General features: G+C 35.5%; 1 protein-coding gene and 1 long non-coding RNA gene across 4 annotated transcripts; both read left to right on the top strand.

Annotated features, from left to right (window-relative positions):
* Nucleotides 1–224: 224 nt before the first annotated feature.
* LOC127162404 (uncharacterized) lies at nucleotides 225–3,341 on the top strand. Of its 2 annotated transcripts, none has more exons than XR_007827335.1 (3): nucleotides 225–450; nucleotides 860–939; nucleotides 2,629–3,341. It is a non-coding gene; the product is annotated as an uncharacterized LOC127162404 (long non-coding RNA). The 2 variants fall into 2 exon arrangements; XR_007827336.1 differs by having other exon boundaries at nucleotides 872–939.
* A 760-nt stretch (nucleotides 3,342–4,101) lies between these two features.
* LOC127162402 (uncharacterized) lies at nucleotides 4,102–10,572 on the top strand. 2 transcript variants are annotated; one of them, XM_051105190.1, is made up of 7 exons: nucleotides 4,102–4,228; nucleotides 4,923–5,252; nucleotides 5,405–5,728; nucleotides 6,019–6,156; nucleotides 6,717–7,034; nucleotides 9,216–9,509; nucleotides 9,847–10,569. In XM_051105190.1, the coding sequence occupies exons 1-7, from the start codon at nucleotides 4,189–4,191 to the stop codon at nucleotides 9,882–9,884; spliced, it is 1,482 nt and encodes a 493-aa protein (XP_050961147.1). In that variant the 5' UTR covers nucleotides 4,102–4,188; the 3' UTR covers nucleotides 9,885–10,569. The 2 variants fall into 2 exon arrangements, with proteins under 2 accessions (XP_050961147.1, XP_050961148.1); XM_051105191.1 differs by lacking the exon at nucleotides 4,923–5,252 and having other exon boundaries at nucleotides 4,121–4,228; nucleotides 9,847–10,572.
* The last annotated feature ends 4,620 nt before the right edge of the window (nucleotides 10,573–15,192 follow it).

A 15,192-nucleotide genomic window follows, 5' to 3' on the forward strand; every position in this document is an offset into this window, starting at 1 on the left:
GCCTGATAAGGCAGCAAGTCAGCTGACTAGGCTTTCGGACGCAGCCAATATCACAGCCGTGCTGTTGTTCCAAATATCACTGTAGCTGCAAGTGATCACATGACTGATATTCAGAACAACCGCATGATGGCGAGTGTGATGTTGATTTTATACTGCAGAATGAAAGCTTGTGTTTATGTTATTAATGGTGTTCAAAAAGTTTGATCTCTGTCTGTTTCTTGTAGAGTCTCCTCCATTTGAAGATGCTGTTATTGATGCTGAAATGAAGAGCGTGTCTGTGATGAGGGGAGATTCTGTCACTCTTCAGATTGATGTTACGGAAGTGAGCTGGGTCAGACTGGGTCTATGACCATCACAAACATCAGAAACACACAGACTCTGGACTTTATACACTGAAGATCAGCAGCAATAGACAGAATTTATAGAAGAGATTCATTGTTACTGTCACTGGTAAGTAGGTGTTTTAAAGTTATGATTGTTTATCAGCTGTAAATAATTCAGCCAACGTGACATTAAAGGGCTGAGATGTTGAGGAGTCAAACTTTCCTTCTAAAATAACTAATTCACTGCACATTGACCTTATAGTGCTAACGTCATAGAGCAAGACTTCTTAATCAGACCTTTTATTAGCTGAAACAGATGTGAATTGTCATACATTACTAATGCCTGTAAATAGATCTGTGATAAATACTGTTGTCAAGCTTCTAATAATAATGTAAAAATATTTGCAACTGTTTAATCACTGATTTTAATGTTTAAATGTAATGAAATAACATTAAGACCAACTTTTTAGATCTTCACAGAGGTCATAAAGTGCTGCTGATGTTTATAGTGTTTGTTACTGATTAATCATTATCAGCTCTGTCTCCAGGTGCTAAAGCAGAAATGTGTTGTTGTCAAAGAATCGCCAAATAATTTGTCATCTAAAATGTTTGAAGGGTAAGTATTACAACTCATACAGCAAGATACAAATGAGATTTATTTTGTTGTTTAGTTTTTGTTACTAGTTTTATTTATAGCAAGTTCTGGTTCTGATTGTTTTACTGCAATATTTAATGGCATCTGTGATTGCACAGGTTGCACAAAACTTAAAATCACAATCCTGCTGTCTTTTGGCCATTTAGAATTTTATCTGGACTGCCTGAGCTCTTCATATCACCCCGCAGATGCATTTGAAAAACAAGAAAACTATATGTTATGTGTCAAAGAATCTATCACCACTTATCTGTTCATTAGTTTTAGTTGTTTATGTTTACTTAAAGGGATCCACAACCACGGTGACATTACTTAACAATTTGTTAATAGTTCTGTGCCTCAGTAAGTAAAGTCACAACATTATGATACATTTGCAAACATAGGCTAATGAGTATTTAAAGCAGACAACTGGAAGTTGAAGTACATAGCTTTGACCACTGTGGTAATTATCATATGAATTGACATCATTAGTTCATAAAATAAGTTATTAGGGAATTAATACATTATGACACTTTTAACTAATAACAATTTATTGATTACTTAATCTATGAATCATATAGAATGTTCATGGTTTAGTTCTTCATGAATTATACATTAACTCGTGATTATCTGTGCATTAATTAAGCATGAATTAATGCATATTTGTGCACACGTATTGTAAAGTGTTACCATGACATCTAATCAATATTATCTATAATCTCTTTAAATCTAACTATTTTGTACCATATCCATGTAATTCTCTAACCATAAAGGTTAGAACGATAACTGGTCTACACTGTAAAAAAAACAATTTGTTGAGTCAACTTAAAATAATTTGTAACCTGGCTACCTAAAAATTTTAAGTTCAGTCAACTAAAAAAAAAAAGTTTATTCAACTTGAAATGTTAAATTATACTAAGTGACAACTTAGATATTTGAGTTGAATCAACTTAAAATTTTAAGGCAGCTGGGTTACTTACCCATCTGTTAAGTTTAGCAAACACAAATATTTAAGTTGTTACTTAGTACAACTTAACATTTCAAGTTGACTAAACTTTAAACTTAAATTTTAGTTGATTGATCTTAAAATTTTAAGGCAGCAGGGTAACACATTATTTTAAGCTGACTCAACAAATTGTGTTTTTTATTTTTTACGGTGTATAGGTAATATTATTTTGAATAATGGTATTTATTGCCTTTTGCTATAAAGGGATATTTAGTTGAATATTTCATTATTAGTGTGTGATAACGTCATGTAGTTATTACATTGCTTTGATTTATAGGGATTAAACTAATAAACTAATTTTACTGTGTTAGTAGACCATGGGTTTTCCGACCTGTCCTGCATATTTTGTATGAATTTGCTAATGAGCTGATGAGACTGTGTCCTAGTAAGGGTGTATGTTTTGTTTGCCAAATCATTAGGCTCCATCAAAAATAATGAGCTGACAATGAATCAACACTGAGTTTGTCAAATTTCATGAGGTGATGGCTAAACTGTGCACAATATACAGTATATATACATATATCCAGATTCATGTTTGCCCTGTTGTGTAATTAAAGTAGTCTGTCTTCATTTTACCTGAAGGTTAGCATTGCTCATGAAAAAATGGTTCATTATTTTAATGTATAAGTCTGTAAACATCATACCTGCTTTCTCATCTTCATTTCTAGTGAGATGTGCATTGTGAAACCAGACTCCTCCAAGTCATCGTTCTCTTCAATGGCCTCACAAAATTTTCTCCCTCCAAAATGAAGGCATTGTTATGTATTGTGGTTTGAACTTTGTGGCCAACACAGATTGAGTCTGTGGAGAATTTAAAATCTTAATCTCCATCAAGACTGACAAAATTCATTGCTGGAGCATGTACCATTCTAGTACTGGATAGTTGCTGGTACTCCATGGTGTTTTCTTTTTAAACTCTTAGGCTGGTCTCATGCATGTAGTCATGCAAAAAAAGTATTATTTTTTAAAATAATTTTTGTTTCTTTTATGCCCTTGTTATGTTTAGATATGAACATTTTTGAAGCCATTTTGTTTACCTGTATATTATTATTATTAATTTAATCTCCTATTATTATTTTGTTTTCTTTTCATGTATAGTGTCGTGATATAAGGAATGATTGTGTTTCACTTTGTTTTGAGTTTGAAATGGTTAACTTACCTATAAAAGGAAAAAAAAAAAACCTAAATAGGTATTACCAATTAGCTTTTACCAACTAACAAATTTACCTAAACAGATTATTTAACTCAAGTGCATCTACTAAATAAGACTAATTCTAATTATATTTACTTGCCTTTTAAAGTGTACTTTTACTATTTACTTTGTATTACTTAACTTTTATTACCTGCAGTAATTTTTGAATAATTGTTTTGTGTATTGCCTGTCTGTCTAACAGTAAAGTTTTTTTTTTTTTTTTTTAAAAAACATCTGGTCTCCCGTCTAATTTTATACAGTTATCACATATACTAATATAATTGATTCTGCTTATGTTACAGTTGTCAGACAACAAAATTAATGATTCAGCACTGTAAAATTGTCAAGAAGTATCTGCAAATAAATACTGATTAAGCACATCATGATTCTGCACATGTGGTATAACAAACCTTTCTGAGGTGTTTATAATATATGATGTGCTTGTAAATGCTGTTTGAAAATAAAAGTGGTAACAGACCTGATTGAACTCATCAGATGACTAGTAATTTGCTAAGACCTGAATGCAGTGTTGGGGGCCTCCCAGGAAAATGGTAAGGCAACACTAAAAACATAGTGCATGACCATCTATGTCTGATACACTATTTTAAAATAAACACTAAAAACTTCATTTTTTTGTCAATGTCAAATAAAATATATAATGCATTTTGAGATCTGCAAAAGGAAAATAAAATATTTTTGAAAGGTTATCTTTGCCATAATCTATCTATATGTCTAAATATATTCATACTTATTGTTTTCAAAAATAGAAAAGAAAACAAGCAGAAAGAATGGACTTCACTTAAATAACTCAGTGTGCCCATTAGGCATTTACTATAGCTCTGGAAAAATTAACTTGAATGAATTATTGGACTTCGTTTTGCACTATGAGGTAAATTTGTAGACGGTCCCTAAAACAGCCAATGCAAATATGCAAATAACATCCAAAGTGAAACTAACTTTACCTCGCTCGGAAAGCAGGACACTTTTAAACAATCTCCATCGACCATCTGTATTACATTAACAGCTCTACACAAACATGTCGAGGATATTGTTGTTGGCTCTGTTACTTCTGGACGGTAAGGGATGGTATTCTTTTAGTTTCATTCATGAGACATTCACATCAGTTATATGCCCACAACAAATGCATAAACTGATACGGAAAGAACAACTCGTTTAATAGCGAAACCAACATGTAATTAACAAAAAGAAATCGCATTTCAGTCAGCCGTCGATACTGAAAATATACCCATCGTGGGTCCACTAACAACAAAAAAAACATGTAATGTGGTTTACACAGTCACATTGGATGACCAAATTCAGTTTAGACTTCACTGATGCACAAATGCATGCCCAACCCAGATAGGTAAATGACTCCGGAGCGGGTCTGCCCTGCTGAGTATTGACATCTGGGCATGATCTGAACGCGGTGCGGATGGTTTTGCGTTAAACAGTCCCCCAGTTGAGATTCTCCAGTGTTTTTATCTCAGCCATTTGACAAGTAGTAGAATTTTCAAATACGAGGAGAATGAGGAAATAACTAATGTATGTGTGTGTTTTTCATTTTCTTCTTCTTTTCTTTGTAATAGAACATTGTGCAAACACGGTCTACTTGCAGGTTATTGTTTTGCATGTAAACCGGTAAAACTGGTCATTTTAATAAACTGATTTATTTGCTCAAATATTTCCAGTTTAATCTGTTTACTGTGGTTCCTACTGTGGTGTCGGATTAAGCAGTCTCTATATGTATAATGGTTCAATTATGTTTTGCAGGTGTGTTTAGTGCAGAAACCGATGAGACAATGTCAGTGATGGAAGGAGATTCTGTCACTCTACACACTAATCTTAGTCAAATACAGAACGATGATACAATACTATGGTTATTTGGGCCTAAAGGCGTTGTCATTTCTCAAATAACGAGAAAGAGTGACTTTACCTCATTTTTTGTCACTGATGATGAGAGTTTCAAAGGTAGATTGCAGGTGGATCAAAACACTGGCTCTCTCACCATCAGAAACACTAGAAAGAGACACTCGGGACAATATAAACTTACACTCTCTAGTGAAAAGATCACATCCAGGATATTTAGTGTGGATGTCTTTGGTAAGTATCTCAAGAGAATCTCTTTCATTTAATGTAATAATGATTTTGTTTCAGGTTTCATGATGCTGTAAGGATCTTACTTGAATGTTCTTGTTGGTTCACGCATGGATTTCTGGAGGACAGTAAAACAATAAAATTGATTTGTTTTCCAGGTGTGGTTGGTGAGACGGGTGGAGTGAAGTCAGTATCAGTGATGGAGGGAGATTCTGTCACTCTACAAAATGATGTTACTGAATTACAGGAGGATGATCTGATAGTATGGAGGTTTGGAGATAAAGGCATCCTCCTGGCTAATATTGATGTAGAAACGAACCAAGCCTCAATAAACGCTGATGATGAGCGATTCATGAACAGACTACAGCTAGATAAGACTGGATCTTTGACCATCAACAAAACCAGAACCGAACACGCGGGACTTTATGAAGTACAGATCAGAGGCCGTGAGAGCTCACAGCAATTTCTTGTTTCTGTCATTGGTGAGTTTCCAAATGAAAGGTCTTTAGTAAAAAACATGCACAGACTACCAGAGGGGCATGGGAGGAATAGCAGTACGAGGGCACAATCACAGATGGGTTAGGGTTAACTTCTTGGTAGAAATCGGAAAGTAGAACTTCCCCAAACTGGTAACATCGGCTGCAACGACAAGCCCAACGACAGTGTAAAATCATGTTTTGGCCTGTCATAATACACTAAATCTTATCTATACATGACAAAAAGTTCTGAATCATGATACATACTTTGTCCTGTAATCATTCACTCCTTTTAGCTAGGCCTGTTCCTGATCCGGGTCCATCTAAAGCTGTCACAGTTGGAATACCTTTAGCTGTTCTGCTGGTGGTTGCAATTTTAGCTGCAGTTGTGACTTACTTTAGATGCAGGATCTCTAAACTAAAAAAACAAGTGGGTAAGTATTACAGCTGATACAAGCAATACAAAAACATTTAGTTTTTTTTGTGCTGCAGTAGAGTTTAATGCATAATAATGTGTCATAATCAATAATATAATTAACCAAATATACTATCAGTTTTGCAACACATTAAGATCTGGGTTTGATCACACTAATGATTCAGATCAGTGCAGTCCATTTTACATTTTCTATGGTAAATGGGAAATTAGATGAGAAATGAAACATTTTAGCAGACTGTGTAGTTAATTGCCCTAAAGAATTCTGACATGATTGTGTAATTCTTTGCCTGCCTGTTGATTATGTTGGCTTGAGAAAGCCAGCAAACTGTTAGTGTTATGCCAGTAAACGTCTTCTGAGACTAAAGTTTCTGCCATGTTAAGTCATACCAGCAATACTGCTAAAACATATGAGGTAAAGCATTACAGCAAATCTCTAAAACATACCTGTTTCCTAAAACATGCTAGCAATGCTTTAAAACATGTTACCAATATGCTATTTACATGCTAACACATGCTTGATCATATGAACACATTTCTGTTTCTGCTTCTACATGACAGCTGAAGAAAAGGTGGTGCCAGGGACAGAAGGGAGATCTGTCCTTCTAGAGACTGATACTGAACTACGGAAAGGTGATGAGATAAAGTGGTGGTTTGAGGATCTCAACCTCATTGAATTCAGAAAAGAGACCAGTAGAAAAAAAGATAAAGAATGTGATGTTGCTGATGGGAGATTTAGAAGCAAACTGGTGCTGAATGAGAATAATGGGGATCTTATCATCAATAACATCAGGACCATTCACTCTGGACTCTACAAACTAGAGATCAGACGCAAAAACGGAAGAACCAAATACATGAGATTCATTGTTACTGTCACTGGTGAGTAGATCAATAATCTATGTACTGTGTGAACAGTTTAGATGAACTTAGCCCAAATTCCCTAAGTGCAACGATAATCTACTTTTAGATTTTAATGTTTTCATTTCAGTTAGTGCCATGTTAAAATTACTGGAATGAATTTGGAGTGTCTATTTACACTAAGTGCAGATAGCCCACCTTGTTGGCAGAGGCTATTTACACACCCAGCACTGTGTGACTGGACTAGTCAACACTACAAATAACAAGTGCTGCTAGTCAGTTCCAGTGGCATGGAGGATTAAGTGTGTGTTTTACTATTTCGAATGCGACTGACCCGGGTTCGAATCCGCCTTAGGGCGCACTTTTTTTCTCCCTTTTCAAATCTCATATTGTATTGGAAATGTACTTGTTTTCTAATAAAAATGAAGGAAATAATTGAAAAGTTGAAAAGAATAATTGGTTAGGGTTAGGGTAGGTGTATGGAGGGCTTATTGTCTCAATAAGGCAACATTCATTTAACCCTTTCACACGTGAGTTTAAAATATTCTAGCTGAGCCCCCAGAGTGAGTTTTTTTTAGGCGACCGTTATTTAGAATGTATAGCCTTACTGTTTCCATGGCGACGCGTCGTGTTTGTCACGTGATATAACGCAGCCACAATAGCACACATGCATCACTTTTATATAGTTTTTCCCTTTTTATTATTAATATTCACAAACGTGCTCAATGTATTATGAAATATCTGATATTCCGATTCTGAAATATGTGCAAGTAAGTGTAATTGGAGGTTTAAACACTTTTATAATGAGCGTGTCAGTTGATCCATGCCGGGTGATGGGCGCCGCCATGTTAGTTCGCGCTGAATCCAAGCTGTGGGATTTACAAAACGCAAATTCATCCTCTCCTCCCGAAAAACATTAAAGTAAGTCTCTGGTTAGCTGGGAGAAGAGCAGAGTAAACTTTATAGTTACCTACACAATGTGTATATGATATCAATAAAACATGTCGTCAGATAACATTTGTAAGGATCATTATTGCCGGTTCAATAGACATTGGCTTGTATTTTGCTAACTATAAATGCATCTTTTTACTAGGACTTATGTGTATTTAAATGTCTGGAACCTAAAAGAAGCATTTTATTGTTGAAAACACTGAATAGTTGCGATAATATGACAAGCGCTCAGCGCGTCCGATCTGGTTTAGCGCCAGCCAAACCGCCAAAGCAGATTTGAATTCAGCAGTTGATCACGTGATGTGCTGAACGTTCGAATCACACCGGTGTGATCGTACGCTCCAGGGACCAGCCAAGACTGATCACACTGGTGTGATCGTACGTGTGAAAGGGTTAATAAACTGAATTAACACTATAATTTACACTCAGTTACTGCATACTGTTTTAATGTACTACAATAATGAGATGCAGAAAACCCTTAGTGTAAATAGCATCTATCGTTAAGAAAATATGCTATTTTCACTTAGTGTAAATAGCCTCTATCGCTATTTACACCTAGTGCAAACAGCCATTGCCGAATAAATTCCACTGACACCATGGATGATAACGGTAAAGACGTATTTTTAAAAATCTCTCTAAATTCAAAAGAATAGAGTCTATACCACAACTATAATAATAACAACACAATATAATTTAAATAACTTTCTAAATTATTTGTTCAGCTGAGTGATACACATATTGACAGCCAATCAGAATCCATTTTGCTTTATTCCAGCTTGAGCATTTAAAGCTTGAAATGTCAAAACTGCAGTATGAGCTTATAATAAACAGGACAATATTGGTCTGAATGCTAATATAGTTAGTTATAGTTATCTTTATAGTTATTGCTCTTGGTGTGAATAGGCATTAAAGGAGTAATATTGCAGAAATTAAGAAATGTTTTGTGTGGCGAAAAAAATCAGAAAAAAATCGAAAAGAAATGTCATGATGAATCATAGGTTGTCATAGGTAATTCATAAGCAATAGGAATTCAGATTTCTTTTGGCTAAAAAATCAAAATGTGAAATACTACAGCATATTCTATGATTTGTGAATATAGGTAACATCTTCCTATAGGATGAGCTGAATCTATGAACATAAACAGGTTTTTAAAAAATGCCATCTAAAAGAGTTGAAAATGCAAATGAAATTAATTCACACTTTTTTTTTTTTTGCTGTATTTCTGTTTCTGTGTGCTGCTTTGAAATGAAGTGAAGAAAGTGTCAGCGAAGGTTGGAGAAACTGTTACTTTAAACCCTGGTGTTGAAACAATACAGAGAGGTGATCTGATTCTGTGGACGTTTGGAGCTAAAAACTGTCTCGTTGTTAAAGCCGAATCAGGAATGACTACTATTAATGAGAGGTTCGGAGACAGATTGGAGCTGGATCATCATACTGGATCTCTGACCATCACAAACACCACAGATACAGACTTTGGACTTTTTCAACTACAGATCATCAACAAGGAACGGACCAGATACAGGAGGTTCAATGTGACTGCTTCTGGTGAGTAGAACAACATTTATTATAACAACTAAATATTTATTTTTAACAAACAGGCTCTTTCCACATATTTTTAGATGCGACATGTAAACAGCCCCTCAAAAATGACAATAAATTGAATCATTTATTTTCAGGAAAAGACTTCTGTAGATTTATATTGTAAAAATGTTATAGTTTCATTTTCTCATTATATTTGTTTAATGTTCTGTTGTTTTCAGCATGTATAAGGGCTCTTGAGTGGATCTGTAACATTATCCATATGTAGATGTATAAATAACAGTGTTTTTTTCTTTCTTTCTTCTTAATTTCTGTGACATCTGTTTTCTTTTATATTCCACAGTGAATGAACTGACTGAAAAGGACACACTGATGAGTTAGGATGGTGTGGATGAAGAGGACGAGCAGCAGGGAGTTCAGTTTAATAAGACAAGCCCACCACTGTCAATCACTGGGACATCATCAACAGTTTAGATCAATAACATATTTCTGCATTTATGAAAAGAAAGAAATAAACCCATGTGCTGTTGAGCTGTTAACCTAATTTTTAGAAAAAAATTTAAGGTCGGCGCTAATGGCCTTGTGGGCAGCGCGCCAACATTTAATGCCGTTGTGCTTCAGGCATCCTGAGCAGGCGCAGACTGGCCATTGGGGAAACAAGGAGAATTGAGACTGAAAAGGAAAATGAAAGTGAAGGTGCAGTTCAGGAAAGAACTTTTAATTATTTTGCATGTCACCAGCCTAAGGATTTAAACTTTTTTTTTATGTGATGACCATACAAAAAATAGGGCTGTCTGTGTTTTAGAATTGGTTGTGGGGGTATGGGATGGCCTGGATGAGTGTGAGATTTCCCAGCCTGAAATTTTGTCCCAGTCTGCCCCTGATCCCAAGTTTGAGTACTGGCTCGCGGACCTTTCCCGATTTCAGCAATTTCTGTATTTCTGTATTTCCGTTGTTGTCTAAACCAATAATGCTTTGTTGACTGACTTTGAGGAAGAGAGACCCAGCAAACACAGAACGTTCCCCTAACATTCCCCTATGGTTCCCGTTTGGTTATTTTTTTGGGAACCAAATGAGAACGTTCTAGGAACGTTCCCTGTAGGTTCTCTTTTTAATAACCTACAAGGAACGTTCCCAGAACGTTCCCTGCAGGTTGTAAAAATGCAATCTACAAATAACCTTTTTGGTTTAAATTTATAACCTAAAAAGAACCTTCCCAGAACGTTCCCTGCAGGTAATTTTTAGGTTTTATTTTTAGAACCTACAGAGAACGTTCCCGGAACGTTCCCTGTAGGTTGTAAAAATGCAATCTACAAATAACCTACAGGGAACGTTCTGGGAAGGTTATTTTTAGATTGCATTTTTACAACCTACAGGGAACGTTCCGGGAACGTTCCCTGCAGGTTATTTTTTGGTTTAAATTTATAACCTAAAAAGAACGTTCCCTGCAGGTTATTTTTAGTTGTCATATCCCTGTAAACTAATAAAAACTTAGCAGATCTTTCTGATCATTCTAATGTTGAAATGTATTCTTTTTCATCATAAACAAACTATTTTCTGCAGAATTTCATGTCTGAAATAAGCGTTTAATAAAGTGTAGACATCAAAGTGGTCAAATCGAATTATAATTATAATATAATTCCAATTAAGCCAAGGTTAAGCGTAGTCATAAAATCATATCATTAACACTGGGTTTGTTTGTATATTTCTTTTCTGCGCGCCTCTGATCTGCACGCGCTTCTCTAGCACGCGCTTAATCCTGCCTTCCACAGAAAGCCGCGCACCCGCGTAATTTAAAAATTAACGGTCATTTCGTTTTACTGACTGACTAACATTCGTTGATTGATCGCTTTAATGAATAATTACTTATAATTAATATATATATACGAGAGTAAATATTGTGATTTCAGGGAAATTTGACACGTCTAATTGATAAGAACATGATGTTAACGGAGAAGTTTTTGTGTACTGACCAAAAGAGAGAAGCACATCGTCGTTAATTCAGTGGTAAGAAACGAATGTAATATTATTCTTAGTAAAGTAAAATAAATGTTATTCGTTTTCAATGTCTGTAAAAATAAATGTCACATTTTTAAAATCCAATATTTTGTTGAAGTCAGTGTTATTTGGTGCTTTAATAAACAAAATCTGGGTTATGGTACTTCTAATCTTATATATTAACGAATAAAACAAATCTAGGATATTAAAGGATAATTTAATGTCATTTTATGGTGGCTAAATGTGCTCTAAATATCTGTAAGGATTAAATAATAGTTTAAAACAAGACATGGTTTGTAGTAGTGATTATTGAGGTCCACATCCGTCCGTCTTCCAATACGGGACGCGGGAGTGCTGACATACGGCTGCGGTATCGGAGTGAAGAGGTTAGGAGAACGTTCTGGGAACCTTCAGAGAACTTTCAGGGAACCTTCTAGGAACATAAATAGAATGTTCCCTATTGGTTAGCCAGGAAAGTTTTCTTAACGTAAATAGAACGTTCCCTGCAGGTTAGGGGAACGTTCTGGGAACCTACAGGGAACGTTCTGGGAATGTTCTCAGAACGTTGCGGGAACGTTCCCGGAACGTTCCCGATAGGTTCCCAGAACGTTCCCCTAACCTGCAGGGAACGTTCTATTTACGTTAAGAAAACTTTCCTGGCTAACCAATAGGGAACGTTCTCGGTAACGTTCTGGGAACCAAAACCTAACGTTCCCAGAACGTTCTGGGAACCAAAAATTGGTAGCTGGGGAGAGGGGGAAAAAACACAACAAAATAAAACAATCTTTGGTCGATGCAAACAGTAGATGGCGCTAATGTACTACTATAAGTTTAAGATTACGTGCTAAAACGAAGTTACCATTAAATTAACCCATTCAGTGGTGAGTTTAAAATATTCTATCTGACCCCCCAGAGTGAGTTTTTTAAGCGACCGTTATTTTCGAACGTTCCCTTTATTGTTTCCATGGTGACGCATCATGATTGTCACGTGACACACTGCAGCCTCTATAGTGCTGTATAACAGACGTATCCCTTTTATTTAGTTTTTCCTTTTTTTATTCAAAATATTCACAGGCTTGCCATGTCTTTAACTATCTAATATTCCGATTCACGAATACGTGTAAGTGAATGTATTTTGCCGTTTTAAAACCTTTATAAATGATCAGGATCGTGATTCATAACGTGAGATGCGCCGCCATGTTTGTTCGCGCTGCCGTTCAGGGAGTCCGGTCAGCCGGATTTACAGCACGTAAATTCACCAGTTTCTCCCGAAATACATGCAAGTAAGTAGCTGGTGAAGTGGGAAAGGAATGGAGTGAATTATATCATTACTTACACTCTGTGTATCTGATATGAATCAAACGCGTTGGCAAATTATACTTGAATGGATTGTTATTGCTGCTTCAATAGACATCCGTGTGTATTTTACAAACTCTAACTGTATTGTTTTACTAGTACTTATGTGTATTTAAATGTCTGAAACCTAAAATAAACGTTATGTGGTGGAAAACACTGAATAATTGTGATTATATGACAAGCGCAGCCCGTGTCTCTCTCTGGCTCAGCGCCAGCCAACGCGCGTAAACTCAGTTTGAATTTGGCAGTTGGGTGACGTCACCGAACGTTCTAAATCCCATATGTGGGACCGTACTCCCAGGGGCACAGAAATTAGAATCCCACATGTGGGACCATACTGCTCAAAGGGTTAACACAAAATTAATAGAAACAAATAACTCTAAATATGTAGTTGCTTAATTAGCTAAACTAGGTCTCTGAGGTGAGTGAAAATGAAATACTTGATGGTGATGGCTTCTACCCTGAGAAAGTAAAATAGTCTATGTCAGGGGTGCTCAATCCGGCTCCTGGAGATCTACCTTCCTGCAGAGTTCAGCTCCAACCCTGATCGAAAACACCTGAACCAACTAATTAGGATCTGAAGCAGCACTTGATAATTACAGACAGGTGTGTTTTGTCAGGTTTGGAACTAAACTCTGCAGGAAGGTAGATCTCCAGGAGCAGGATTGAGCACCCCTGGTCTATGTTGACTAGCTATTTTTAGCGGAGACAAACATCTCTACCATCATAGCAACTGTTTTCAGTGTTTTAAAGGGTAATAAAACCCCATACTACTTTTTCTGAGATCTTAGCACAGGTGTTTGTGTTGCACATCATAGATGACAATGTTATCCTTTAAAGTTTTACCTTTTATATGATGAATTGTCTTAATGGTAGCCTCATCAACTTGCACCTATTACAAAATGATCAAAAGACTATGAAATGATAATATTCAAAGTTATTTTGAAGATCTTTTAGTGTTTTTTTTTTTTTTTTTTTTTTTTTAATTAATGTCCATCGCAATGGATATCAGGTCCTGGCGTCCATTGTAGTGGACATAAGGAAAATCTAATAAAAATGAGTTGACACAAATCTTTTTTTTTTTTCTTCAGTGAAAAAACAATTGGGCCTGAAGGAGTTAAAACTGCTTACCTCAAGCTCTTATTCCTTCCTTGCCACTTCCGCTTTTTTGAGCACATATATCCAAAAAAAGATATGTGAATATAATGAATATATATAATGAATCATGTTCTTTTTGTTTACCACTAGTGCATGCTGATGATGTTTTATTCTTCTATAGTGACGTGCGTCATAGCCTACGAGTCAACAGGTGTCATGATCGTACAGTCTACAGGCATGTCGTACCCAAGTTTATTAGATCCATGTAGGATTGCTAAAATCGTGCAGTGTGTAGAAGGCTTTAAACAATTTAAACAATGTCCTCATTATTAAAATAAATAAAAACACTATTTGAGCATAACAGACAACATTAATTGGGTAGTTCTTGTCAGATTTTGTTGCTGGTTTGAAATATGTAATTTGAATGTATGTCAAGAGATTTTAAGAAATTTAGATTTTCCCTTGGAGTCTTGGATGCCAAAAATATCTGACTGGATGCTTTTTAAATATTGCTTTAGAGTGAGCAGACTTTCTTTGGCAAATTTGCATATGTGTTTAAAGGCCTAAAAATATCCACATCCAGTCACAAAAGGGGGGCTAAAGCTACATGATCCTGTACAACATAATACTATGAAAAACATTACACAAAGAAAATGAAGTTGAATGAAGAAAAACCTGAAGTTCTCACATATCGGTTTTATTACGTTTTTAAGACCTTTAAAATAAAACATATTGTTTTTAAAAACTGAGTTGAAATGAGCCAAACAACACACCTGAATCTGATTTTAACTGTGACTGTGGTGATTCTTGATCAGGCCAAACATCTGTAGATCATGAGGTTCAGGAGCCATGAATGCAATAATGGGTTAAAATAGTTGTAATGAGAGATCAAAGATTCAACTAAGAGCAGAACTGAATATGAACTGAAAGGACACAAATGAAAGGTTCACACATATATTCTTGTGACCGTATAATTGTCTTTTTTTTTTTTTTCATTCTCAGCTTCTCAATTCATACTTTTTTTTTCACTCCTGGACAGGACATCTTTACCTTAAAAATTGTTGTTGAAAGCAAAAATGCTACTTACTGCATAAAGTGATACAGTGGGACCTGCTACACTGTAAAAAACAATTTGTTTAGTCAACTTAAAATAATTTGTAACCTGGCTGCCTTAAAATTTTAAGTTCAGTCAACTCAAAAAAAAAGTTTATTTGTTTATTTGTTTAATTTATTACTT

Source organism: Labeo rohita, unplaced genomic scaffold, assembly GCF_022985175.1.
Source record: "Labeo rohita strain BAU-BD-2019 unplaced genomic scaffold, IGBB_LRoh.1.0 scaffold_929, whole genome shotgun sequence".
Classification (NCBI taxonomy): Eukaryota; Metazoa; Chordata; class Actinopteri; order Cypriniformes; family Cyprinidae; genus Labeo; species Labeo rohita.